At 46.1% G+C, this 26063-nt stretch overlaps 1 protein-coding gene across 3 annotated transcripts in view; it reads left to right on the top strand.

Annotated features, from left to right (window-relative positions):
- Positions 1–16863, top strand: part of OSBPL10 (oxysterol binding protein like 10) — a 196882-nt gene extending 180019 nt beyond the window's left edge. For all 3 annotated transcript variants that reach the window (XM_084902489.1, XM_084902487.1, XM_084902488.1), the window contains 5 exons: positions 4958–5435; positions 8497–8683; positions 10141–10323; positions 13351–13504; positions 15593–16863. In XM_084902489.1, coding sequence (XP_084758615.1) covers positions 4958–5435; positions 8497–8683; positions 10141–10323; positions 13351–13504; positions 15593–15637 — 1047 coding nt within the window. In that variant the 3' untranslated portion in view covers positions 15638–16863. The remainder of the gene's footprint in view (positions 1–4957; positions 5436–8496; positions 8684–10140; positions 10324–13350; positions 13505–15592) is intronic.
- The last annotated feature ends 9200 nt before the right edge of the window (positions 16864–26063 follow it).

The raw sequence follows: 26063 nt of genomic DNA, 5'->3' as shown, positions 1-26063 counted from the left end.
TATTGGCACTGGGTAGGTTTGCCAGGGCGAGGACAGGGCATTGTGTTATGTAGGGAATTCTCAGGGTTATTAAGTTACCGGATGATTCTTTGGAGAAAATTGCACCTGCTCTGGGCCTTCCTTGGCAGAGGCCCGTGGTTCCCCCTGATGGGGGCACTCTGACTTTCCTGGTGGGCGATGGATTACTTCAAAGTTCTTAGGGCCCTGCCTGAAGATTGGCTACTTACTTCTAGATTGATGCAGCTGTAAATGTAATTAATTGTTCTCTGAGTCCCGAGTGTAGATCTTCTCTTTCTTTTTTTTCTTCCTTTCCCCAAAGTAGTTCATTGTCTTAATTATGTTAATGGGAGAGAAGGCAGCCCTTATTGATGGCTCCATAAATCTGCGGCCCTGATTCTAGCCATTTGGACGCCGTCATCGGTACAGCTGGGCCATCACTCACCTCTCCATGGGAGGCAGACAGCCCAATTAGTACTCACCCATTCCTGGCTCCGGCTCCGGGGTCCCCCGCCCGAGAAACAGATGATGAAGTGACTTATTTGCGAAGGCAGATCGTATGAGAGAGAAATCTGCTTCAGTGAAAAGTGTGGTGTCTTGCCCAGTGCGTTCCAGGTGCTGGTTTTGAAAGGCACCTGTCTGACGTTCTGCACAAAAACATCATCCGAACACACTGAGAAGGGATGGAAGGGGAAACAGTCATCCCGCGCCCAGCCCATCCGCTCTGTCTCCCCAGGTGTTCACTTTCCCATCTCTGACAAAGCCTCAGCGCCATTGTCAAGAGCAGAAACATAGCTAGTGGGCTGGGCTTGGTCATACTCCCCGAGTCTGTAATTTCGGGAGGGTTGTCTTGGAAAATGGATAAGTTCTCAGGTGCTGCAGTAGAGCCTTTTTCTCTTTTTCCTCCATTTTTTTTTTTTTTATTGTACATTTTCTAATCTACAGCAGAGTTGCAAAAATAGTACAGTGATCTTCCACGGATTGCCTTTATTGGCCAGTTAACATTTTGCTGCTTGGTATTTATTTCTCCTCTCTTCCTTCCTCTCTCCTTCTCCACTGCCTCTTTCCATTTTCCTCTCTCCCCCTCTGTGTGTATCTGTGAGTATGCGTGTATTTTTCATGAACCCTTTCGGAGTGTGTTGTAATGAGTATCCTCAAACAATAGGACATTCCTCTCACACATGACATTTGTCACACTTGGGAAATTTAACATTGCTGCCAAACTGTTTCATCTATGGCCCATGTAAGAGTTCCCCAGATCGTCCCAATCCTCTTTATAGTTTTAATAAGAGCAAAAAGAGCATTGTGGGTGCTGTGATGGAGATGAGTGTGGGGCTCAGTGCAGATATGCAGGAGGAGGTTGTTGGTTTATCTTGGCAGCAGGAGCTGTTGGGAAAAGCTTCGTAGAGGTTACTCTTGAGCTGAATAGCTGTGTCATTTAGACGAGGCAGAGAGAGGGCAGGACAGGGAAACGGGTGGATGTGAGTGTCTGGGAAGGGGAGCTTGGAAGGGGGAGGGCTGGGGGCCAAAAGTGACGGGTCAGGTCATGTGAGACAAGAGGGAGGTGGGGGCCAGATTCAACCTTACCTCTTGTAGAGATGGCAGACAGAAGACTCTGGCTGCGATATGGAGAGAAGTAAGGGTGGGCATGACAGGAAGTGAAGGCCAGTTAGGAAGCTACAGCTGTACTTCTCCAGAGGGCTCACTATGCATGCCCTTTCTTTCTTTTTAATATGAAAATTCATGCACTGGAGGGGGTGGGATCCCTCAGCCCGACCTGCCCCCTCTCACAGTCCAGGAGCCCTCAGGGGCAGGAGGCAACCCAGCCATCAGGGGAAGGCGACGCCCCATCATACCTCTGCTCCTGTCACTGCCAGCAGCTCAAGCCTTGGCTGGCCCTGGTTACCAGAGTCTTGGGCGGCCGGGTAGCTGCCATCTGAGGCTTGCCTGTGCCTTGGGCTGGCCCTGGGTGGTTGGGGGCTGAGGGGACTGCGGAACTCTGGAGGTAGGTGGGCCTGGCCTTGCTGAGCTCCTGCTGCCCTGGTGGGGCTGAGGGGACTGGGCACCTCCATCTTGTGGCTGTGGGTGCCGCCATCTTTGACGGTAGAGCAGTCAATTAGCATATCCCCTCCTTATTGGCTGTGGGTGCTGTTATCTTTGCAACAGCATGAGGGTCAATTAGCATATTTCCTCTTTATTAGATAGGATATATACCACATATATCTACTCATTTATTGATGGGTACTTGAGTTGCTTCCATATCTTGACTATTGTAAGTAATACTTCTATGAGTGTAGGACTGCATAAATTCTTTCCAATTAGTGTTTTGAGTTTCTTCAGATAAATTTCCAGAAGTGGAATCGCTGGGTCATAAGGCAGTGAGGACCCTCCCTACTGTCTTAAAGGTGGCCATGCACGTGTCAAGATGGTGGAACCACCTTCACTTGGAGCTCTGAGTGTCAGGGCTGACCACCTCGCTGTAATCCTGCCTGCTCCCTCCTGGCTTTCCTCCTGATCAGAGGGTCCCCTGGGCCCTGGAAGGGAGATTAGGACATGGAGTGATTTGGGGATAATCTGATGATGTGGACATTTGTGACTTTTCTTTCTAATTAATTTAGCCTCTTTGATGGGTTTTCCCAGGCTACTTAAGGCCTATGATTCTTGGAGAAGTTGAGTGGCCCTGGGGGACAGGAGAAGGAGAGATGGTGAGTGTGTGGGGTTATTACGCCTCTCTGCATTTAAAAAAATATATATATTTCAGAGAGGAAGGGAGAGGAAGAGAGAGAAACATCAACGATGAGAGAGAATCATTGATTGGCTGCCTCCTGTGTGCTCCACTCTGGGGATCCAAGCCCACAACCCGGATATGTGCCCTGACCAGGAATCAAACCATGACCTCCTGGTTCATAGGTTAATGCTCACCCACTGAGCCACACCGGGCGGGCTTGTCTTTCTTCTTTATTCTGCCATTAGCCACCTGTGGGGGGAGGCCCCGGGGAGAACAGCCAGCGCCTGGAAGAGCAGACTCGGAGAGCGTGGCGGTGGTGCTGAGTGACGGCCTGTCCCACAGGAGGGCCTCCAGCAGCGGGAACAGTGGCATCTGAAGGCCATTCTGAGGCAGGAATTACTTTCCCAGCTCAGATCCTTGAGATTCTCAATTTTGTCAAGTTGCTGCAGAAAGGAAATGAGGAAATCTCCTTTCATTTGATGGTTGTATTTTAAAGAATGTTTCATCTCCCAGTACATTATAAAAGCAAAGCAGAACGATACCCAGAAAAAAAATATAAAAACCATTCAGTTCTATCATCAAGACAGATAGGTTAGCATTCAGGGTCTTTTTATGATTCTTAGATGGTGTTACATGTTCCATTTTACATCTGGTTGCTTTTTTGCTTAACACGGGTCCATTTTCCTCTGTCAGAGATTTTAAATGAAAGATAGAAGAACATTAAAAACGATACCAACCTCATCTCTGCGGTGGGCCGGGCTTCCTCCAGTTCCCTCTGATATCTCGGTGCTTTGCTAATCTCAGGCCTGCCTGTCTGTCTCTTCCTCTCAGGACATCTGTCTTCCTTTGTAGCTAGATGTTGGCAAGGAGGGGTCTTAGCGAGCCGAAGTGGAGGCAGGGCCACAGACCTGTAAGCCAGGGTATTCATGATCAGGGCAAACGTTCTCATGGGAGTTAGGGACTGTGTAAAGGAAGGGCAGGCCTGGTCGTGTAAGGAGGGAACGTCCACCAGCTGCATGACCTTGGTCAGCTTGCTTGAACTTGAACTCGTGTGGCTCCTCTGCCCTCACTCGGAGGGTGTCACGGAGGAGCCAAGAGGTCAAGGCCAGGCTTCCAGGTTCAGAACCCTGCGATTCCACACGAGGAGGAGGAATGTGAGGTGCTTCAGGCCAAAAAGAGCTGTGTCATGTGGCTGCCGGGGAGGAGTGTCGATACCCAGTAACTTAGTCATTTTGACATCGCTGTTGGGTGGTGAGAAACAGGCTCTCCCTTTGCATATCAGCAGGAGTCATGCACTACCTGCTCTCCAGCGCAGTTCCAGAACACCCTTCATTTGCTTTAAGTGACTTAATGGCTGGGTTACAGGCACTTGGGTTATATGGCACCTGAGTGGCCACTTGGATCCACTTGGTGTCAACGAGGAGTTTCCTTGTCCCATGCCTGTCGGAGCCGCTCAGATTTCTACTTACCTACAGCAATGGGCAGTGACCAACCTGGGTACCCCTGTGCTGCCCATTGACCAGAAGACTCTCAATGGGTGCCAGCCTACTTGTTGGGAACTTATGCTTGTTTCTTCTGACCCTCACGGTTCCTCTTCTTCACGTCAGCTCTGTGGGCATTTGCCTGGCATTGGCCCTGCCTCCTAGAGCCCCCAGCCAGGGGCCGGCCACCCTCCTACCCTGCCCGCGTCTCATCGGGGCTCACGGGCTCCTCTTCTGACAGAGATCCCCAAATGGACACTCTCACTAATGGTGGGTCCTGGTCTACCCGGACCCCCTTTGACCACTAGCAAACCCCAACGTCCATGTTTGTGGGAACACACTGAGCATCCTCCTGGCTGTGCCTGAAGGAGGAAGAACATGAGAAAGTCCTTCCAAGCCGTTATCTTCACACTCAGCAATGAGTGAAGGGGAGCCGTGTGGTCAGAGTGACGGCAGTGGAGAGACAGGGGCCCTTGTTTTTAGCCCGGAGGGGCCGAGAAGGAAAATCACTCAGATCATCAAAGCAGGGTTCACCAAAGCCAGGTCGGCGTCGGTCTGCCGCTGCACCTGCTTCCAGCTTCTTCTGCATTATTTCTCCTGACTCGTCATTTGTGTACAAATCGGAAGCCCCTGGCCCCTGGCTGGAGCCCCTGTGGATTTGGTTGATGGGTGGAAGCCTTCATGTTTTTCCTTTCCACTCTTCCGCGTCATCACAGGGAGTCCTGTCCGACTGTGTCTCCTCCTACCGCAGGTGGTGCTCCCCACTTTCATCCTGGAGAAGCGGTCTCTGCTGGAGATGTACGCGGACTTCATGGCGCACCCGGACCTGCTGCTGGCCGTGGCCGCGGGGGCCACGCCGGAGGAGAGGGTCATCTGCTTCGTGGAGTATTACCTCACCGCCTTCCACGAGGGCCGCAAGGGGGCCCTGGCCAAGAAGCCTTACAACCCCATCATCGGCGAGACGTTCCACTGCTCCTGGGAGGTGCCCAGGGACAGGGTCAGGCCCAAGAGGACTGCCCCCCGCTCGCCTCCCGGCCGCGAGCACCTGATTGCCGACGACCCCGGGGAGAGCTACAAGCTGCGGTTTGTGGCCGAGCAGGTGTCCCATCACCCGCCCATCTCCTGCTTCTACTGTGAGTGCAAGGAGAAGAGACTGTGCATCAACACGCACGTATGGACCAAGAGCAAGTTCATGGGCATGTCCGTGGGGGTCTCGATGATCGGAGAAGGTAAGCCATGTCCCATGTCGGGTTCGGTTTTGACTCTTCCACAGGGACGTTTGCATGTCTGATAGAAGATTTTGCTTGTGGAGTTCCTTGTTTTTATTTTGTTTTGGAATGGGGGGTGAGTGAGTTGGCGGGTGAGCGTGTGGGTGGGAAAGAGGGAAAGGTTTTGTTATTTTGGGACCAGATCCTGGTAATTTCCCAATGGGGCCAAGGTGATGGGCTAGATGGGATGTAGCTATTTGCCTAACTGGCTGCCCCCCTCCCCCCCACATCTTCACATGCTATATGCATGTGTGTAGTGGCCTTACATAGGCTTTATTTTCAGCTTTGTATGAATATTAGAGTTGGCTCCAAACCCATGAGACACATTTGTATTCATTCTCACCGGTGTTCTGGGGCTCACAGACAATGAGGATGATAGGGCTACCAGTACCTATTCACAATCTGCTCATAAAAATTCCCGGGGCCAATCTCCGGACTCAGAGCTGGGGGCTCTGAAGTGAGCAGAGCTGCAGTGCGATCACACCCCTCCTGGGCAGCCTCTCGTTTAGCAAATAGCTGTGAAGCAAGTCGATGCATTGTTTGAAGAATCCTATAATAATCCTTGTGAAACCCAGGCCTCTGTGTTAGCAGCTCTTTACCTTCTTTTGAGTCACTAATCCTTTTGAGATTCAAGGATATAGACACACTTCCCAGAAAACAACAACAACAACAACAAAAACAAAAACACCCAAAAAACAAAAACCCGAACTCAAAACTGGGCTTTCAGTTCAGGGCGTATAAGGCTCCTTGAAAGCCCTTCCCATGAGATAAGAACGCCTTCTGTTCACCTCACACATGCTCACTGAGCTCCTCCTGGAAGGCAGACCTGGTCCTCGGAGCTGTGGGCACTTGCATGAACAAGACAGCCCTTAAAAAACATCTGTCCCCATGCGGCTTCTGTTTCGTTCTACGAGGGAAACACGGTTGCGTGTGTTGTGTTGGAAGGTTGTGCTATGGAGAAAAAGGAAACAGAGAGGGGAGCTTGGAAGGGAGGGGAGGAGAGAGAGCAAGAGAGCTTTAGGGTGGGATGGCAGCTGGGAAGGCCCCACTGGGGAAGGTGACATGTAAACCTAGACCTAAAGGGGGTGACAAAGGAAGAGCCAGAAGGAGAAACCAGAATTGGAGAAGGTGTGGGAGTCACAGGCGTCCCCGAATGTAGAAGGGGGGGTGGTGGTGACAGGTGAGGGGGTGGCCGGCCGGAGGACGTTAGGGTCCGTGGAGGGCATAGCAGGCCGGTTTCCCTGAAGCTGAGAAGGTAACTGATGGCAGGTGTGTCTGGAGGGGGAAGGGTGGAGGCCCGGTCTTCCATCTCTGGCCTCTCTCCTGATCCCAGGGACACTTTCCCCAGCTCGGCCTCCTCTCGGACCCCGGCAGGGAGCTGCCCCGGTGCGGCACCGAGGGGGTGAGGGCCGCGTGGGAGGTCCCAGCGGGCATGTGTCGGCCCAGGTCCCGGCCCCTGCGGTGCTCTGAGCTGGGAGCTCGGGTGCGAACACTCAGGCGCTCCTGCTGAAAGCCGGGAGGACGATGCAGGGAGGAGAGTGCTCAGGACCCCGAGGGAGGTTCGTGTCCACACTGACTGTGACAGGAAGTGGGAGTGGCGTGGATCTCCATGCTGACTTCTCTGGGGCCCTGTGTTTCCGAGGGATGGCAAAGGCCCACCCAGTACCCCAAGGTCTGGACTGGTGAAGTCTCCCCCTTTGTTTAAAAACAGAACCTGGGCTCTGGGAGATTCATTTCATTTGGTTCAATTTTACCGTGTCCTCCGATTCCCACGTGCTGTGCCACTGGAGGAGAGACGTCCCTGTGCTGGAGGAGGGCAGCGTCCAGGCAGTTCCCGCCTTCCGTTCCTGCGGAAGCCCAGGGGGCGGGAGATGGCCCGCACCTTCTGCGGGATGCTCCCCCTCCCTGTGGCTGACGGATTGCTTTATCGATTCATTGATGGAATGACTTTTAAAATGTCATCCAGCCATTAAGTTTTATTAGTATAGGGCAGTGGTTGGCAAACTGCGGCTCTTTGGCCCCTTGAGTGTGGCTCTTACACAAAACACCACGGCCTGGGCGAGTCTATGTTTTGAAGAAGTGGTGTTAGAAGAAGTTTAAGTTTAAAAAATTTGGCTCTCAGAAGAGATTTCAATCGTTGTGCTATTGATATTTGAATCTGTTGGCTAATGAGTTTGCCGACCACTGATATAGGGGAATAAGCTTTCTTTTTTGTTAGGATATTTTTCTCATTGCCATTTTTATTTTTATTTTTATTTTTTTGAGAGAGAGTGGAAGGAAGAGAATGGGTGGGGTGGGGGGAGGAGGAGAGAGATGGAGAGAGAGAGATGGAGAGACATGGATTGGTTGCCTCCTTCCGCATGTTAATTAATGTGCCAGCTTATAACACATGATCTTATTTCCCGGCAACAAAATACTGCAAAGCAAGTGGTCCTGGTTCCCGGGCTCAGCTCCCTGGTGGGGCCGGGTATGGGAGAGAAGTGTTTTCTTTCCCTCACTCTCCGCCTGCGTGGACCCAGCACATGCCATGGATTTCTTTGTCTGAGTCAGAAGTACCATTTTCCCAACCCACTCAACTTTAAAATCTAGATCTCAGATGGATCCCCTTGCAATTTTGTGTGCAAATACATGGGCTTACCTCTTAACTGACTGCCTCAGGCTGCGGCGTGTTTAGCTACAGTAAAATGCCGTTACAAGGGGCCTCATTCTGCCGTGGATCCACTAGGGTTGCAGCTCAGAGCCGGTCCCCCACCCCCCATTGTCCTCAGCTCTGGCACTGCTGACAGGGTGACTGCACAGAGTCTCAATGAGGGTCCGCCCTGTTCACTGTTGTGTTCTCGGTGCCTGGCCCACAGGGGGGCACACGAGAAAGAAATAAACGGGTGAGAACGAGCAGCCAGCCTGGCGGAGGCGGGAGAGCAGTGCCCTCGGCAGGGGGCGGCCTGGTTCCTCCTGGTCTTCTGACCCCAGCGGCCCCTTGTCGCGCCGGTGTGCCTGACCGTGTCCCCCCCTCTCCCTGGAGGTGTGCTGAGGCTCCTGGAACACGGGGAGGAGTACGTGTTCACCCTGCCCAGTGCCTACGCCCGCTCCATCCTCACCATCCCCTGGGTGGAGCTCGGAGGGAAAGTCAGCATCAACTGTGCCAAGACCGGGTACTCCGCGACCGTGATATTCCACACGAAGCCCTTCTACGGAGGGAAGGTCCACAGGTAGGAGGCGCCGGAGAGGCTCTGTCTCTGTCTCTGTCTCTGTCTCTGTCTCTGTCTCGTCATGACACCCCGAGGTTCGTTTCTCCACCAGAAATTGGGTTCCCGCATTCAAAGTCAAGATGAAGTTCACAGATCTTTTTTCAAAAGAGATGCTTGTTTCCCCCTCCCATGGCAGGTTTAAAAACAACAACAAAACAACAAAAAAACCCTTCTCCTGTAAACTTAGGGTGAAATCATTTGGGGATGTATCAGCAAACACACACCAGAGGAAAAAGATGCTTCCGTTTGATACGGTAAACTCCCCCTCCTGAGACCGCAGCCTGTTTCTCTGATCTGAGGCAGTTTGATCTGTGAACCCAGACTCTGCCCGGGAGCACCCCCATTCATGTTAAATTGGCTCCATTAAGTCTCCCGAACCCCAGATCCTCTGTGAGAGCTTTGCCTTAGGAGCTGGGGAAGCCCGAGCCTAAGACATGGAAGGCGCCGTCTGCTGTTTTCGGAAGCACAACAGTTTTTATTGCTCCGGTTAAGAAAATCCCTCCTCCAGAGCAGCTCAGTCAGGGTAGGAACAGGCTGCCATCCCTGCCCTTTTTGGGGGAAGGCATTTTGTGTGATGCCACAGTGTCTGTCGCTGGGGAAGGGGGCGCCCTCAGTGGCCGTTTGGAGCCATTGGAGCCAGAGGCAGGGGCTCACAGGGTGACCACGTGCCCTGCTCTCCAGCTCCACCTCCTATCAAGGTGGCAGCTTGAAATCAGCGGTGGTGGGGCCCCACAGAAATTGGGGAATGCGACCGATCTGGTGTCTTCCCTCTGGGGCAGCCACTGTGAAACCTATCCCAGCATGTCCCTAACACCCTTCCTCTGGGCGTGGCCTGGACCCTCCTGATGCGGCCTGGGAACCTGCATTCGAAAGCTCAAGTCCAACCTGAGCTGGGCTGTTAGGAAGAGAGGCGTTGGCCCCCTGTGCTTGGCTGCCTGGAGCAGGATTCCCCATTTCTCCCTGTTCCTCCGACTGTGCAGCAAGCTCCCGGGTAGAGAGGGAGCTGGGATCCGCTGTTACCCAGAGCTGGCCTCCTGGAGCCCCTCAGGCCGGGCCGGTGAAGCAAGCGGTCACAACCCTCCACACGGCCACGTCTAGAGCTCTTGGAAGGCGGCTGTGAGCAAAAGGTACCCAGGCAAGGCCAAGCACGAGGTCAGGCGTTGCTCAGCTTTCATTAGGTTATTAACTGATCTTTAGACTTGATTCATCGCTCACCAGTTTGCCCATCAATGCTTCGTTTTGTGTTCACGGACATTAGATCACATTTTAAGAGCTAGACTCTGAGCAAAACACTAAAAAAAAGTTCCTCTCCATGCCACCCCATGAAGAAAAGAATCTCCCAACGTGAGTCCACCTTTCCCAGTCTCTCTGTTTTTAGAACCTCGCACAGCGTGTTCGATTTTCCTCCCTCCCTTCAGGGTCACGGCAGAGGTGAAGCACAACCCGACCAACACCATCGTCTGTAAAGTCCACGGGGAGTGGAACGGCACCTTAGAGTTCACCTACAGCAACGGGGAGACCAAGGTCGTGGACACGACCACGCTGCCCGTGTGCCCCAAGAAGATCCGCCCCCTGGAGAAGCAGGGGCCCATGGAGTCCAGGTGGGGCCAGGCCGTTTCTCTCCAGCTCTTTCTCTCCGCGCTTGGCCCCGGGGACAGAGAGGAAGCCTTAGAAAGCTCAGTGAACGGCACGGGCTGGGCATCCTGCTCTGACTTGTTGAGATATTTGAAATTTCTCTCGGTGTGCCATTGAGCAGTAGAGCCTTTGGATCTTTCAGGTGAGGGTAGAGGGTGAAGACAGTCTGCCGCAGACTTTTCACGCCTGTCCCCAGAGAGTTTGTCAGCTCAGCTGGCCTGCTGCTTCATTCCAAAGTTCAACACGGGGAGCTGCTAGTAATCAAAGGACCGTGCGGTGAAGCCACGAGGCACTTTTCTTTCTTACCAGATTAGCGACGTAATTTTAAAAAATTCAGGGCCGACAAGGGTGTGATCAGATTGACATGCGGTACCCTGTGCTTACAGTAGGAACGCGTGAGGTTTGGTTACATGGATCATTCAGTTTAGTCTTGTGTTGTATTTCTAGGAATCTATTCTAAGGGAGAGTTCTTAAATTCAGAAAGTTTCAGCTTAAAATTAAATATCTATATCTATATCTATATCTATTTAAAATCCTAAACAAGATAAAAAACACCCGCCTGCCTGTTCAGCAGGAGGAAAAGGCTAAGAAACTCAGAGGATCTGACCAGTCAGCATGTCTGGTTATGGCACGAATGTGCCGCCACCCCTTAGGGTGATGCTTATGCAGGCACACGGGCAGGCTCTGCGTGGAATAAGCCCGTTTGGTTTTTCATCCAGGAGGTCAGCAGACTGTAGCCTGGGGCCAAAGCTAGCCTGGAGCTGCTATCTGTAAAACGTTATGGGGACATAGTCGTGCTTATTGGTTATGGCTGCTCTCCTGCTACAATGGCAGTTAAGTTGTTGGGACCGGGACCATATGGCCTGCCAGACCAAGAGGTTTACTGCCGGGCCCTTTACAGAAAATATTTGCCTTATCTGAAACCATATGCTGCTCTTTAGAAATACGAGGTAGGATTAAAATGGAATTATAGATGATTCGGTGAAAGGTTTGCCTTCACAAGAAGAGTTTGTAACCAATGGGTAGTGTGAATTCTGTAAAATTGAGGCAGGATACAAGAGTGCGTATGAACCATACATTGTAACTGAGTTTAGTACCACCAGGGCCTCAGTACCTCTGGAACCTCTGCTTCATTGTAGGACCAGTACACTTTCCTGTTCTTGTTTGGGGGCAGAGTGTAACCTTCTCTGTGCCCAAATGGAGGGCATGAACTGCCACCCACTGGCTTTTTCAGCTCAGCCCACCACTGGCGATAGTCACAGGACAAGGGACAGGCTGCGGGCAGGAAGAGAACTACCCCCTTTCCCTCAACGGAGCCTTCCCAGGGCCAGGAACCCTGCGGCTCCTACCATGGCATGCCTGTCGTTGCTGGTTTGGCAGCTGAGAACAGAACTGATGCCCTGTGCTGTTGTTCTAGGGATATGGAGCAGGTTAGCTACTCCTCAAGTCTCTTTGCTGCCTCTCTTAGCCAGGGGAACTTGGGATCCAGCCAGGAGTGGGGATGGGGTCTGGTAAGGGAGTAAGAGGGGTGCCACCTCTTTTTGGCTTACTTATGCAGACTTGACTAAACATGGAGCTGAACTGCAGGGAAACTGAGCCCCGCCCACCTTGTGTTCCTAGGAAACAGCCCTGGAAGGTGGTAGAGTATCTGGTCCAGGGGTTCCCTTGCTGTTCAGAGCACCTGAGCCTACTATGCAGCAGGTCTGCCAGGCCTTACCTGCATGGCTGGGGGAGGGCGGGAGGGTGGGGAGGGCAGTGGTTAGGCCAGTTCTCCCAGCCCTCGCAGTGATGCTGGCCCCGGCGAGCCCCCTTGGAGGGGAGGGAACCACTGCCCATCAGGGAAGAGTGAAGATACTTGCATTGTCTGCCCACACCCATGCATTTGCTCTGGATGCTGAGTTCGGTTTGAGCAGATGTCCTGCCTTGCCCGGAGCCCTGGTGGATGAAGGCAGAGCCAGTGCCCTGTGATGCCAGCCACAACCCTGCCTCGGCCACTTGCTGGCCCTTTGCCATGAGGCTCCCCTGGACTTCCTTTCTGTTTTCCTCACTGACCTGCTTCCACCCTCCCCACCTTTCCGCCCTTCCTTTTGAAGTTCAGAGTCTTCCCCAGATGAGCCCCCAACGCCTCACTGGTCCCCGCCCTAGTAATGCTGTTAGTTGGGTCCCCGGGTGTGTCTGGCCAGAGCTGTCTGGGGCCAGTTCTTCCCTACTTCCCCTCTAATCCTTGGGCGTCTGCCTTCTAAACTTGGGGCCACTGTCTTAGGATGAGGCTTCTCATGGGAGGTCCTGCTCTTGGGAGCACCCCCACTGGGATGTCCTATGCCATCCCTCCCCTGGCACCAGATGTGTCAGGGTGAGGGCAATGAAAAGGACAGTGCTGTGACCCAGCCCCGCCTCATCCTGTTGTGGCTGAGGAAGTGCATGGGTGACGGTGCCCTGCTCTCCCTCAGCTCCTGTCCTCACCCCTGGAGCAGTGTACAAACCGGGTGGTGCTGGGAATTCCGAGAAAAAGGGCACAGGATAGGAGCCAATGTAGGCTGCCTTTCACAGTGAGTTAACTTCCTGTGTAGATATGGGTGAGAAGACAGAGCCTGCAACAAAATCAACTCCTCTCCCCCTTCCCCTCCTAACTCCTAATACAGGGTTTCCCTGTGGGAAACTAGCCATTGTCCATATGTATCAGCTCACTAACCTTGAGCAATTCACCTCACATGAATGTTTTTCCTTCCCTTTAAAATGGGGATAATACAGCATGGGTCATTGAGTTATGTGACTGAGTTTATGAGGAAAATATGGTGAACACCTTGTGCCTGCTTTGTTGTAGTAGCATAGCTGGGTAGCCCTGAATCCTTGGTTCCAGCAGCTTTGAGGCAGCTGCCTCCACGATGGCCTGCCCAGGTGTCCTCTTCCTGCCCCCCCCCCCCCCCCATGGAGGATGACCTTCCCTGAGCCTGCTGTCCCTGCCTGACCCCTTCCCCTCCTGTCACCCCCAGGAACCTCTGGCGGGAGGTGACCCGCTACCTGCGGCTGGGGGACATCGATGCCGCCACCGAGCAGAAGCGGCGCCTGGAGGACAAGCAGCGGTTGGAGGAGCGGAAGCGGGAGAACCTCCGCACCCCGTGGCAGCCCAAGTACTTTATCCAGGAGGTAACTTTGCGGCTTGTTTAGGTGCTTGTCCTGAGGGCAGATGGGTCTGTTTGGCTAACACAGTGGTTCGGATGGACAGAAAGATGGGGCAGGAGAGGTCCTGGGCAGAACCGAGCACCCTGTCCCTCTTGGCATCCTCCGTCAGAAAAGCCCATTGGTCTGCCAGGGAGGGCAGGCCTGGATGCTGTCCCAGTCAGCAGCAGCTCAGGCCCCTGCTGCTTTATCGTTAGCTGCAGGGAAGCACCTGCTGCCCGCTCCACACCGGGTGGGCTGGGACCTTCACCACTGAGAACTGCCCTTTCAGAGCGCCGCCTCCTGTGGGCCAAATAGGACAGACATGCTAGGTCAGGCCGGCCCGATCCTGTGCCTGGATGCTGCTGCTGCCACGCAGGAGAGTGACATGCAGAGGCAGAAATAAATCCCACCCCTGAGCAATGGCAAGGCACCGTGTGCTCTGAAATGGCTTGTGGAGCTACAGGGAAGCAGTCTAACAGAAGAGGGAATAATGGGAGCGAGTGCAGAGACCAGTTTCAGGCAGGCCCTCAGCATCCATGAGAAACAGGCTGGGAGGAGGGGGCAGACGTGGGTCTGTATCTAAAGAGGGTGGCTGCCACTTAGCTCCAGGCGATCACAAACTGTCCAATTCTTCACAAGTTTTCACATGCTGTTTAGAAATTTAAAAAAGTCAACACTGAGAACCAATTGAGATCTGTCTGGGCGTTACTTGGCTCAGGTGCTGGTAGGCCTGGCCTGTGACAAGGAAGGGTTACTGTGTAGGTAGAAGGCCTTGGGTGACTTAGTGATCGTGAGGTGGACTCTGGGTCAGGAGCAGAAAGCAGCCGCTGTTCCCTAGACGCCTAGGTTGGATTCTGGCTCAGGCAGAAGGCCTGCTGGGGAGACTGCCTTTATGAGACTGAGAGGGAATCTTGTCTGGAAGCCTTGCCCAGATGAGATGAATCTGTATTGTCAGTCAGGGTTCACCAGAGAAACAACGGAACCAACAGGAGACATAACTGCATGTAGATTTATTTAGAGGAATTGGCTTATAGATTATGGAGGCTGAAAATCCCCAGGATCTGCCATTTGCCAACTGGAGACTCCCGGGAAGCTGATGGTATAATTTAGATTTTAGTCCAAGGCTGAGGATTGGGGAGCCGGTAGTGTAAATGCCCCATCTGGGCAGCTGAGATGTCCCGAATTGAGGCAGAAAGAAGGTGGACTCCTCCCACTTGTTTTCTTTTCAGTTGGATGATGAAGGCAATCTCCTTTGCTGAATCTACCAATCAAATGCTAATCTCACCCCAAAACACAGGCACTCAGAAATTGTGTGTAATCTGGTCACCCATGGCCTGCCAAGTTGACATATACAATTAACCATCGCACAGTCCTTCAAGGATCCTTCTGTGAGGTGGATCTGGTCTCTCTGAGACTAGCTTGTCTGGCTTCTGTGGAAAGATGCACATTCAAAAAACAAAATGACAAAAGAAAACATACTGTTCCCTGCTGAGTTTACTAAAAGCCCTTGTGTTCCTAAGAGAAGGCTTGAGGATATGTAAGGAATAAAAATCACCCCCAAAGCAGAATCGTTCCCATTTAGTATATGCCCTTCTAGCCTAGCACCAGGCGGAGTGCACCATCTTGATTCTTGCCTTTCTCCCTGGTGTTGGACTGGTGCTATTTCTAGTGTTTGCTGATTTGTGACTACTCCTGCTGCTGAGAGCTTTTGTTGGCCATTCCCCTCCAGGCTGATAGGTTATCCTGCTGTTTAAAAGAGCTCCTTCCTCTCAATATTCCATTATGTAAACAAACAAAGCCCCCCCCCCCCCCCCCCGCCCCGTGTTGTTTTTGTGGGGTTTCCTCCTAAAATGCTAGCATGCAAAGATCATATGGGCTTTAAGAGCTGAGGAGGGGTAGTGAGACCACCAGCCTGGCACAGCTGAGATGCCAGGAACAAGGCAGACACACATACTGGTGGTGGTCCTGACAAGATGCTAACAGTGCTTTGCATGGTGGTCCTGGGCTTCCAACCTACAGAGTCTGGACTCTTCCTCCCCTTTGCGTGCTGAGGTCTCCTCCTCTCTCTTACAGGGTGATGGCTGGGTCTACTTCAATCCCCTGTGGAAGGCACACTGACCGGGTGGAGGTGCGGAGCCTTCAGGAAGAGCCCGTTTTTTGTAGGAATTAAAGTGGTACAGTATCAAGGTTCTCTTGGTGTTCACTGAGACCGCTTGGTATCATTCAAGAAATAGTACCTGAGAAATTCTATACTGTGAAAAATGTACTCCAAACTCTGCTATAGGATTACGTTTATTCAAGAGCCATTTGGGGCATGTGTCTACAGTTGTGAGCTCTTGGCATACTCTATGTTCACACGTCTGCTGATTAATACACATGTAAATACTTCACTTACCAAGAGTTAAGTGGGTAATTATGGGCTCCTTTTTATCAATAAGGATTGGCCTTTTCTATTTTTCACTCTGCCAAAAATGTTTTGCATTTACAAAAGTATTCTCATGTAGTCAACTCCTGTCAAAACAAAAAAAAGGCCGGGGGTGGGAGGGAATTGGCATGGCCCAACTGATATCCATCTGGTAAAAATGGCTCATCTCATTTCAAAATTATTGTGATTCCCACCCTCACCCCACAGCATTTCACCTGTCCACTCCGCAGAGACAGACACAGCTATTTGCTGCTGAATGGGAGCGGGCAGGAAGCTATTCCAGGTTTACGCCAGCGCCTTTCCGAGTGGAGCACCTCTGGGTAAACCTAGGGCCAGCCTCACCTTGGAATTTGCCTCCCATCTACTTGCCCCAGACACTGACCATTTATTCTGCTCAAAGCACTAGTCATACATTTTTTAGAAGCTGCTGCTTTTATAGTAGAAAACAAGTCATATGGAGACTTCACTACTTTTATGATGAAAAAAGGGCTTTAGAATACATGCATGCATATAATAAACATGCACAACCACAGCTTCAATCTTGTATTTAGTTTTTTTGGGGAAAATTTCCTGTGGATTTTTTTTTAGTGCACCTCTATTAATTGACCCAAACTCTGCAAGAAAACCACTGTGATTAAAATGAAGCCTGCCTAAGTGTTCCATGGTTTCAGTTGAATTTCAGTCCTCAGCCTTTACAAACGAGGTCAAGACACTAGAATATAAAGGAAGGAAAAAATAACATTTGATTTTTGCTTACTGCTTATTTTTTTACTGTGCCACTCTGAAGAATATTTATAAAATCCAGTAGCATGAATGCTTCTCTGTAGTAATACTAACTTGTGCCTTTTGTCTGCTTTCTTAAGACCAAATGTTCACACTCTGTAGATATTAGACAAATATATTTCGATTAAATACTATACCTATCTGTGTGTCTGTTTTTTAGGGATTCAAAAGTTGGTGGAATTGATGGCTCTAAATGAGCTCAAATTGTATCATTAATTTGATGTGAAACTATTTCAAACACAACAAAAAAATCTACTAGATAAGCATTTATGGTTATTCTATGACCAGTTTGTAAGAACATTTAACCATATCTAGTTAATGTTTTATTTAGTGAGAAGTTACTACCAGGCAAAGTAGTGATGTGGGCATGTTTAGGTGTTTAGTCTTAAAATACCTGGGAGAATAGTTTTGGAACTATGTTATTTCTGAGAGGAAAAGTAATTACTGTGTTTTTTTGATTTTCCAGCCTTAATTCAAAGTATAAACTTATCTGGTAAGTAAAATATGAGAAGGCCTATTTTTAGGGGGTGGGGATGGTGGGCTCATGCCTTTTACAAGATAGTGAAATGTATCCAACTGTTTGACACCAGGTACCACCACTATCCTGACTCCTGGAATAATCATCCTCTTATCCCCTGCCCCCCCCATATACACTATTTTGTATTTCTAATACAAAATATACACTAGTTGGTATTTCTAAAAAGGATGCTTGGTTTTGCCTATATTTGGACTTTGTACAAATGAAGTCATTTGCTTATTTGAGTTAACATTTTGTTATGTGTTGATCTACTTGCTAATTTTATTTTTTGCTGGGTTCTAGATGCCCAACTGAAGCTCTGTACCCATTAGACAATACCTCCCATTCTATTGAATTTTACTGAATACCTCATAGAAGTGGAATATTAGTCTGGCTTATTTCACTTAGCATAATGTGTTCAAGGTAAATTTCCCTCATTTTTAATGCTGAATAATATCCCATTGTATGTATATACATCACATTTTATTTACCCATCATGAACATTTGGGTTGTTTCTAGCTTTTGGTTATTGTGAAAGCTGCTGTATGAACTTGGGAGTACAAGTATTTGAGTCCGTTTCAATTCTTTTAAGGATATACACTGAATGGCCATATTATCTCTGAATACATAATAATCTGGCCAGTGTATATTCTATATAATAAAAGGCTAATATGCAAATTGTCCCCTCAAGCAGGAGTTCAACCAGCAGGAAGGCTGGCCAACTGCCCATGTCTCCCCACCCATGCACGAATTCATGCACAGGGCCTCTAAAATACACACGCATATTGAGTGGCCAGATTATGCATTCAGAGATCATCATAATCTGGCCACTCAGTGTATACCCTGATGTGGAAGTGCTGTAACATATGAAAATTCTGTAATTTTTTAAGAACCCATCATACTGTTTTCCATAGTGACTACACTATTTTGCAATCCCACCAGCAATGCACACAGTTTGAATTTCTCTACATTTTCTGCTTTTTTGTTTATAATAATCTTCTCAATGGGTATAGAGCACTATCTTAATTGCGGTTTTGATTTGCATTTCCTTAATGATTAGTTATGGTGAGTGTCTAATGTATTTATTGGCCATTTGTATATCTTTAGGTGAATTATCTGTTCAGCTTCTTTACTCATTTTCAAATTGGGTTTTATGTGTTGAGTTCTAAGAGTTCTTTATATTGATCAAGTCCAATTTCTCTTTTTTCTCTTTTGTAGCTTGTGCTTCTGTTGTTATAGCCAAGAAATCTAAATCTATGGAGCTTCTCCGCTGTTTTCTTCCAAGAGTTTTAGCTCTTATGTTTAGGTTTCTGATCTATTAAGTTAACTTTTCTAAACTGTGTTAGGTAAGAGCCCAACTTTACACATGGTTATTCTGATTTCCTAGGACCATTTGTTGAAGAAAAACTTTGAAAAACTTTCATTTCCCCATTGAACACCTGTATCAAATATTAGACAATTTATGCAAGGATTTCTTCCTGGGCTCTCTATTCTATTCCATTGGCCTATGTATAGCATATAGGTTTGTATAAGTACATTACTGGTATACGAATGCTCAAGGAAATCGCTTAATGCATTTCACAGAACATTTCCTTATTAAGTGTTGCGTGAATGTAGTTTATTTTCTTTCTGGTTAACAGAGGGATTACATATAATATGCTAACGTTATAACAACCTATTTAAAATTAATACCAACTCAATCGCATATAAAATGTTTTATAGCTCCAACTCTTCGTTGACATTACAAAATGTATCTTTATATATTGTGTACCCATTAGACTTAAAATTGTTTTTCTTTGAAATCCTGTATAAGAAAAAATGTTATGGCTTTGAGTTATTGTCTAATGACTTTTGTTTCAACTTGGAAAGACTTCATTTCTTGCAGGGCAGGTGTAGTGGTAATGAACTCAGCTTCTACTTATTTGGGAAGCAAAACTATATCGACAGGTATAGAATTCTTGACTTGCAGTTTAAAAAACCCCAAAACTTTAAATATGAGCTGAGTGTCTTATGGGAGCTCCCTTTTACATAACTGCTTTTGAGATTCTCTCTTTGCCTTTAACCTTTGGTACTTCAATTATGATGGGTCTTGGTGTGCATCTCTTTAGGTTCATTTTCCTTGGAATTGTGTGCTTCCTGGACTTGTATGTCTATTTCATTCACCAGGTTAGGGATGTTTTCCATTGTTTCTTCTCCTTTGGCAGCACTATGATACAAATGTTAGTATGCTCAATGATGTACCAGAGGTCCCTAAACTCTCATCACTTAAATTCTTTTGCTGTTCTGATTTGTTTTCTACCACCATGTCTTCTGCATTGCTGATTTAATCCTCTGCTGTAGTCTTCATTTCCCACAGGTCCTTTTGCATGGTTTCTCTTTGTTGAGGTTCTCAGTGAGTTCATCTATTCTTCCCTGAAGTTCATTGAGTATCTTTATAACCCATACTTTGCTTGTCTCCATTTTATTTAGTTCTCTTTTCTGGAGTTTTATCCTGTTCTTTCACTTGGGACATGTTCATGTCTTCATTTTGGCCGATTCCGTGCTTGATTCTATACATTAAGCAGATCTGCTACCTTTCCCAGTCTTGGCAGAGAGGTCTTATGTAGAAGGTGTGCTGCAGGTCAGTGCGTGGGTTAATCTTCAGGTGCACTGGCTCTAGCTATGAGCTGTTGTGTAAGGGCTGAGTTCGCCCTTCAGCTGTGTCATTTGTAGAGTTTGTTGTTGGTGCTCTAGAGTGGTCTCCAGCAGGCCACCGAGTACTTTGGGAGCTTTTCTTTGTGAAAAGGCTCAGGCCACGTAAATAAGTTGGGGTCTCAGGTAATCACCAGAGTGGAGCAAAATGGTGTTAATGGCTGTGTTGAAATGTCTTTATTTTTCCAGATTTTCCTGACTTCTCAGGACCTCAGATATTCTCTTTTGTTTCTCTACCCCTGTTTCTTGCTAAAGCATCTCCAGATCTATAGTCTCTCTGCAGCTTTTCCAAGCCTGAGTGAGATCTGAGCCAAGTTAAGTGAAACAGGGACCAGGTCCTCAGGCAGCCCCAGACACATTAGAATGTTGCAAGTAAGTGGTCTGCTCCCTTATTTTATTTCAGAGAGGTCACTAGGAGATAGGTGGCTGCTTTCTCCCAACCATGCTACACCATGGAGGGAGTAGAGCAAAAATGAATATACTTTACACCATGAAATTTCCCATTAATGACTTTTTCTTCAGTGGGCATTCATTCAGTTGCTATAGACCACGGATTGTTTTCCAGAACCCTTATAACAAAAGCACAGTGGAAAAATCAAATCACTGAATGATTTTCCTTATTTCATGTAACCAAAATCCAACTCAAATAAGAATCGGAGGGATATATGAGCTGTGGAGGTCATCCCCAAGGAGCGAGGGCTCCCAGCACCACTCGTGGCTCGCCAACCTGGAGCTCGGTTCTGTGGAGTCTCCATAACATCTGGCTGTGAAAACTGGTGGCGACTGTATACAAGTGAGACACTGCTGCTAGAGTCCCAATTGAGGAGCCCAAAAAGAGACTTGCTCACTAGCACTGGGGGCAGCACCTATATCAGCACCAAGGACATACAGAAAAGCACAGAGCTCTCTATCTACAGTGTGAGGGTTGGAAATGCTGGCAGGTACAGTTCTTTTGTTGAACCCTCCCCCTATTCAACCAGCAGTCACAGAAAGGCACCAAATCTCTGCTCTCCATTAACCTGGCTAACACTGCACACCTCACTCTGGTAATTCCGAGGCCCTACCCAACTTGCACGCCTGATCCAAGCCACTTTTCCATCCACATAAGCAACCTGCCTAGGTTCAGCTTGTGGATTTTCCTAAAATCTCTCAAAGATATACCACCCCCAGACAAGCACGCTCTGTACCTCTTGCTAAGCAGCCCCAAGCACAAGTGACAACCAATCTCAACTAGCACTGAAACAACAAGCAATGACAAGTCTTGGCCTGGTTCTGTGGTTAGCTTCAAGAGGCCCCAAGCCCAGCACAAGCAGCAACGAACCACATATTTTGTAGATCCCAAGTGGTCCATGTCTCACACAAACTGTGGGTGACTTGGCCTGCACTGGAGCCACTCCAGAACCAATACATCTGATGGCTGACTTCAGACCACACTAGAACACCAATAACTAACACCTAGAAGAATTGCTGAGATATGGGGATTTGTATCTACAACTACATCAGCTACTGGCTGAAGTTTTCCGGGGTGATTCCTAGTTTGAGTTCCTGCTGACAATGTATGAATATTTTTATAATCCCCATTAACAAACATTTTTGCTACTCTGGTAGATATGTTCCTTTTCATATGTAATTTATACTACTTCGATTAAGAATAAAAATCCCCCCCAACCAAGACTACATTTTCTGGATTATGGATTAATCCTATGTCAATTGTAAGTTAGGCAAATGAGGATGTATGGTCACCTAAGACAGGTGTACCTGTATTCCCAGGGTTAATATTAAAAGTTGTGGAACTACAACTGGTGTGAGAACACACAAATGAATGGAATAGAGACTTCAGAAGTAGATCAACACTGTTTTTCTATAGTGGTGCCAATTAAATGGGAGAAATACGTCTTTCAATAAATAGTTATATCTATAGTGGTGCCAATTAAATGGGAGAAATACGTCTTTCAATAAATAGTTATATCTATAGTGGTGCCAATTAAATGGGAGAAATACGTCTTTCAATAAATAGTTATAAAGTAAAACTCACCTGTCTCAGTCGGTTGGAGCATCCTCCCTTACACCAAAAGGTTGTGGGTTTAATTCCTAGCGAGGGCACATCCCTAGGCAGCAGGCTCAATCCTGTCGGAGCACGTACAACAGGTAACTAATGTTTCTCTCAAAATCAATAAACATATCCTCAGGTGAGGAATAAGACTCACTTCAATTAATACATTAAAGGCCTAAAAATCATTCCCATATACATCAAATATATGAAATGGTCTGACATAGGTCTCTACTTTTTATATTCCTATAAACCATAAAAAGGAAAGTTGAGGGAAAAGACAAATGTATTCAAAATGGATGAGTTCAATATCAGATTAGCGATACTAGGTGAGTCAGTAGAATATACAGAATGGAGAAGGATAGAGCCCACAAAGGTCGAATTATGCTTAATCAGATCTTAGAGGAGAGCAAAGAGACTGGGGCAGAAGCAATATTTAAAGATGGCAGAGAATTAAAAAAAAAAATCCCAAATGAAAATCAATGAGCTACATGTTAAAAACTCAACAAAGCCTAAGTAGGACACCTTAAAAGGATGAAAAAGTGATCACCCTATATAACACTATTACTAATCAGGTTTTAACAAAAAGCATTACTGAAAATAAAGTCTGATATTTCCCCCAAAAGTTCAAAAGTAGATATACCTGGTATGGGTTCAAAACATAAAACTGAAAGTTCAAGAAACAGGCAAATCTATTGTATATATGATTACGACACATCCTTTTTAGTAAATAACAGAACAAGCTCCATGGATGTGGACACACAGAGGATGACAACAGATTTTAACCATTTTCAAAGGATTAAAATCAGTGTCTGAATACAATGTATTTAAGGTAGACATTAACAATAAAGGAATAACTAGAAAACCGCCATATTTGAAAATCAAGAAACGTAAACTCATGGTTCAAATAAAGTATAATGAAATTAAAATATGCATTAACTAAATGACAGTTTACAACAATTTGTCAAGAATAAAGGAACATCAACTATAAAATATTCAGACATTAAAATAATCATTAAGTGATATTAGCAATAATTTTGCATTTATCTATTTGAAAATTTAGATGAAATGGACAAATTCCTTAAAAAAATCACTTACCAAACTGATATAAAAAAACATTTGTGACTCTAAAATAATTGAATATGTAATTAAAAACATATGCACAAAGAAGAATTCAGGCACCAATGGTTTACATCAACAAATTCTATCAAGCACTGATCATTAGTCCAGGAATGCAAATTTAGTTTATACTGTGAACAAAAAGTCTCTAATTCACTATGTTAACAGAATAAGGAGAAAAACCAAAATCATCTAAATAAATTTTAAAAATCACTTGATAAAGCTCTTTCATTATAAAAACTCATTAACCAACTGTGAAAATATGTTCTCAATCTAATTTTAATCTAAAGATATCCACAGAAAAATATAGATTATGTGTGAAATACCAAAAATTTCCCATGAGAGAAGAAAACAAGGATGTTACCTTTTCTATTTAGTACTATACTGGATGTCCTAACCAGTGCAGCAAAAGCAAGAAAATTAAACATATAACCATTAGAAATTAAACTGCAATTCCCCAATTAGGATGGCATCGTTTAATAAAAATAATCTGAATATATTATTAGAATGAATTTAACAAATAATTGAGTACAATCTCAACATATAAAACTAAACTTTCTAAATACTGACAACTGGAAAATAAAATTTTATAATGCAGCATTTATCAAAAGTAATGTATACCTTGTAATAAAACTTATGAAAATGTGCATGACCCATTTAACACCTATAAAACAAATTAAAGATGATCTAGACCTCTATAAATCAAAGAATATGCCATGTTCATAGAAGACTCAATATTTTAAAAGTGCTAATTTTCCAAAAAGCTTTTTCTTCTTGTTACTGACAACTTCGGTTTTTTTTCATGTAAGTTTTAGAACCAAGGGCCATAAACAACCAAGACTTTAAAAGAACACAGTGGGGAAGGGAGAGGGACTTGCTTTTCCATATCTTAATTATATCTTCAAGTTACATTAAGTCAACAAACACTATGGAATAACACAGAGTCAAGAATACACTCACATTGACACCTGGTTTACTGCAGGAGTACTGCACAGCTGTAGGAAAAGGATGGTCTTTTCAATAAATTATGCATGGACAATTAGGCATACACATGCAAACCAAATAAAACCCTAAACAAAAAATTCACACTCAACAAATGAATTTCTAAGCTAAGTATAAAAGATAAAAACAATAAATCTTCTGGAAAAGAATACAAGAGACTATCTTCACACCTCAGCTTAGGAAAAAAGTTTTTAAAAGGGGGATAGAAATCTGTTGGCACACAAAAGATTAAGACATTCAAGTAACAAATTCCTAGGCATACTGTAAGAAACAACTTGTATTAATATATTTTAAAAAATCAACAGAAAAATGGATTAGAACTAAAACCTTACAAATAAGATTTCAAAAGGCCAACCACATTGGTATCAGAAAAGGAAAACTAAACAATTAAAAACCATTGTTCAATTGAACAGAAGCAAAATTAGATTGACAAGAACTGGTTAGGATGTGAACAAAAACCTTCGTTATAATTAGCGATTCTACTTTATTAGGTAAAAACTCACAAAAATGTATGCATAGAAAATCCAAGATGTAAAAGAATACTTATTTCTACATTTATCCATTACTCCACCTACCTCAACTGCACGTTATTTGTAATATCCTCAAACAGAAAGCAGTGCAAATATACATCAATGGTAAAGTGGGATTGGGGGGGGGGGGGGGGAGGAGAGATAAGGAAATACTTTCTATCCGCAAAAATAAACTTACAGTTGCATTATTTTGGATGAGTTTCACAAAAACTGAAGGTTAAAAAAATACTTTGATTGCATTTATATTATTGAAAGAATAGGTGCAATTAAACAATATGTTTAGAGATGTATATTAAGCATTAAAACCAGGAATCAAAGTCATTACCTTAAAAGCAAGGACAGCTGAGCATTGGAGGAGGAAGTGGGACAGGCCTATGACTGCGAGGGGCTTCTAGAGTGTTGGCACCATTCTGTTCTCCTGACTAGGGCTGTGGTTACAGAGTTGCTTGATCTGTGTACACATTTTTGTGTTCTCTGTCACACTTCACAATTTAAAGGTTTAATTTAAAAGAAATAGTAAACATCATGACATTTCCTTACTGGTTTGTCAGTCTCAAATTCCTACATCTCAGTTACACATAGCTGTTAAGTTCTACATTTATCCATTACTCCACCTACCTCAATGGAATGTTATGAACATCAAGGCAGATGTCTGACAAAACCACCATTCAAGAAATAGCGACTGCAAGAGAATTCTGGAGACTGGCCACACAACAATGTAAATGTACTCAATACTACTGAACTACACATTTAAAAATGGTTAAGATTGTAAATTTGGTTATATATTACAATTAAAAATATTTTTAAGGCTCAGTAGCTGCAGATTTCATGCTATTATAGCTCTTTAACTATGGAAAGGTGCTGACCTCTTGGCCATGGCCTAGGGACTCAAAGGAAGTAAAACGACAAATGCAAACTCAAATAGGTAATAATGTTAAGTTTCAAAAGTACACTTTATCTTTGGACTTGCTGCCTCACTGCCTACAATTTATACTACGAAGAACTCAGCTTTGTTCAATTCCAAGATGTGGAACAAAAAAATAAAAGCTATTGTATAATCTAAACCTTGGAGGTCTTGATATTTAATACACCCCTCTGTAATGTTCAGTGTAATTGATCATACATAAATGAATTTAGAGAACTAAATATTCTAAGCCAATGATCCTATATTCCACTGTGTTTAAAACTACTAAAATTTTGCTTTTCTGATAAAATAAAATCACAAATGCTGTTACATGATGCTGTTTCATTGAGGCAATCTATTGGACCAAAGTGGTGTTCTCTAAAACTGAGAAAGGTGAGAGATCATTCCTGCTCTTAGAAAGAAAATTGTTACAGTGAAGACCTGACAAATTAAATATCACAACTTTATGAAGCAGGGTTTTGTTAAAGTCCTTAGGTGTTTTCCCCCTCACTTACCCATAAAG

The sequence above is a fragment of the Pipistrellus hanaki genome, assembly GCF_964339955.1.
Source record: "Pipistrellus hanaki genome assembly, chromosome: 13".
Classification (NCBI taxonomy): Eukaryota; Metazoa; Chordata; class Mammalia; order Chiroptera; family Vespertilionidae; genus Pipistrellus; species Pipistrellus hanaki.
The sequence above is the reverse complement of the archived record's forward strand: the minus strand, read 5'-3'. Positions and strand labels throughout refer to the sequence as shown.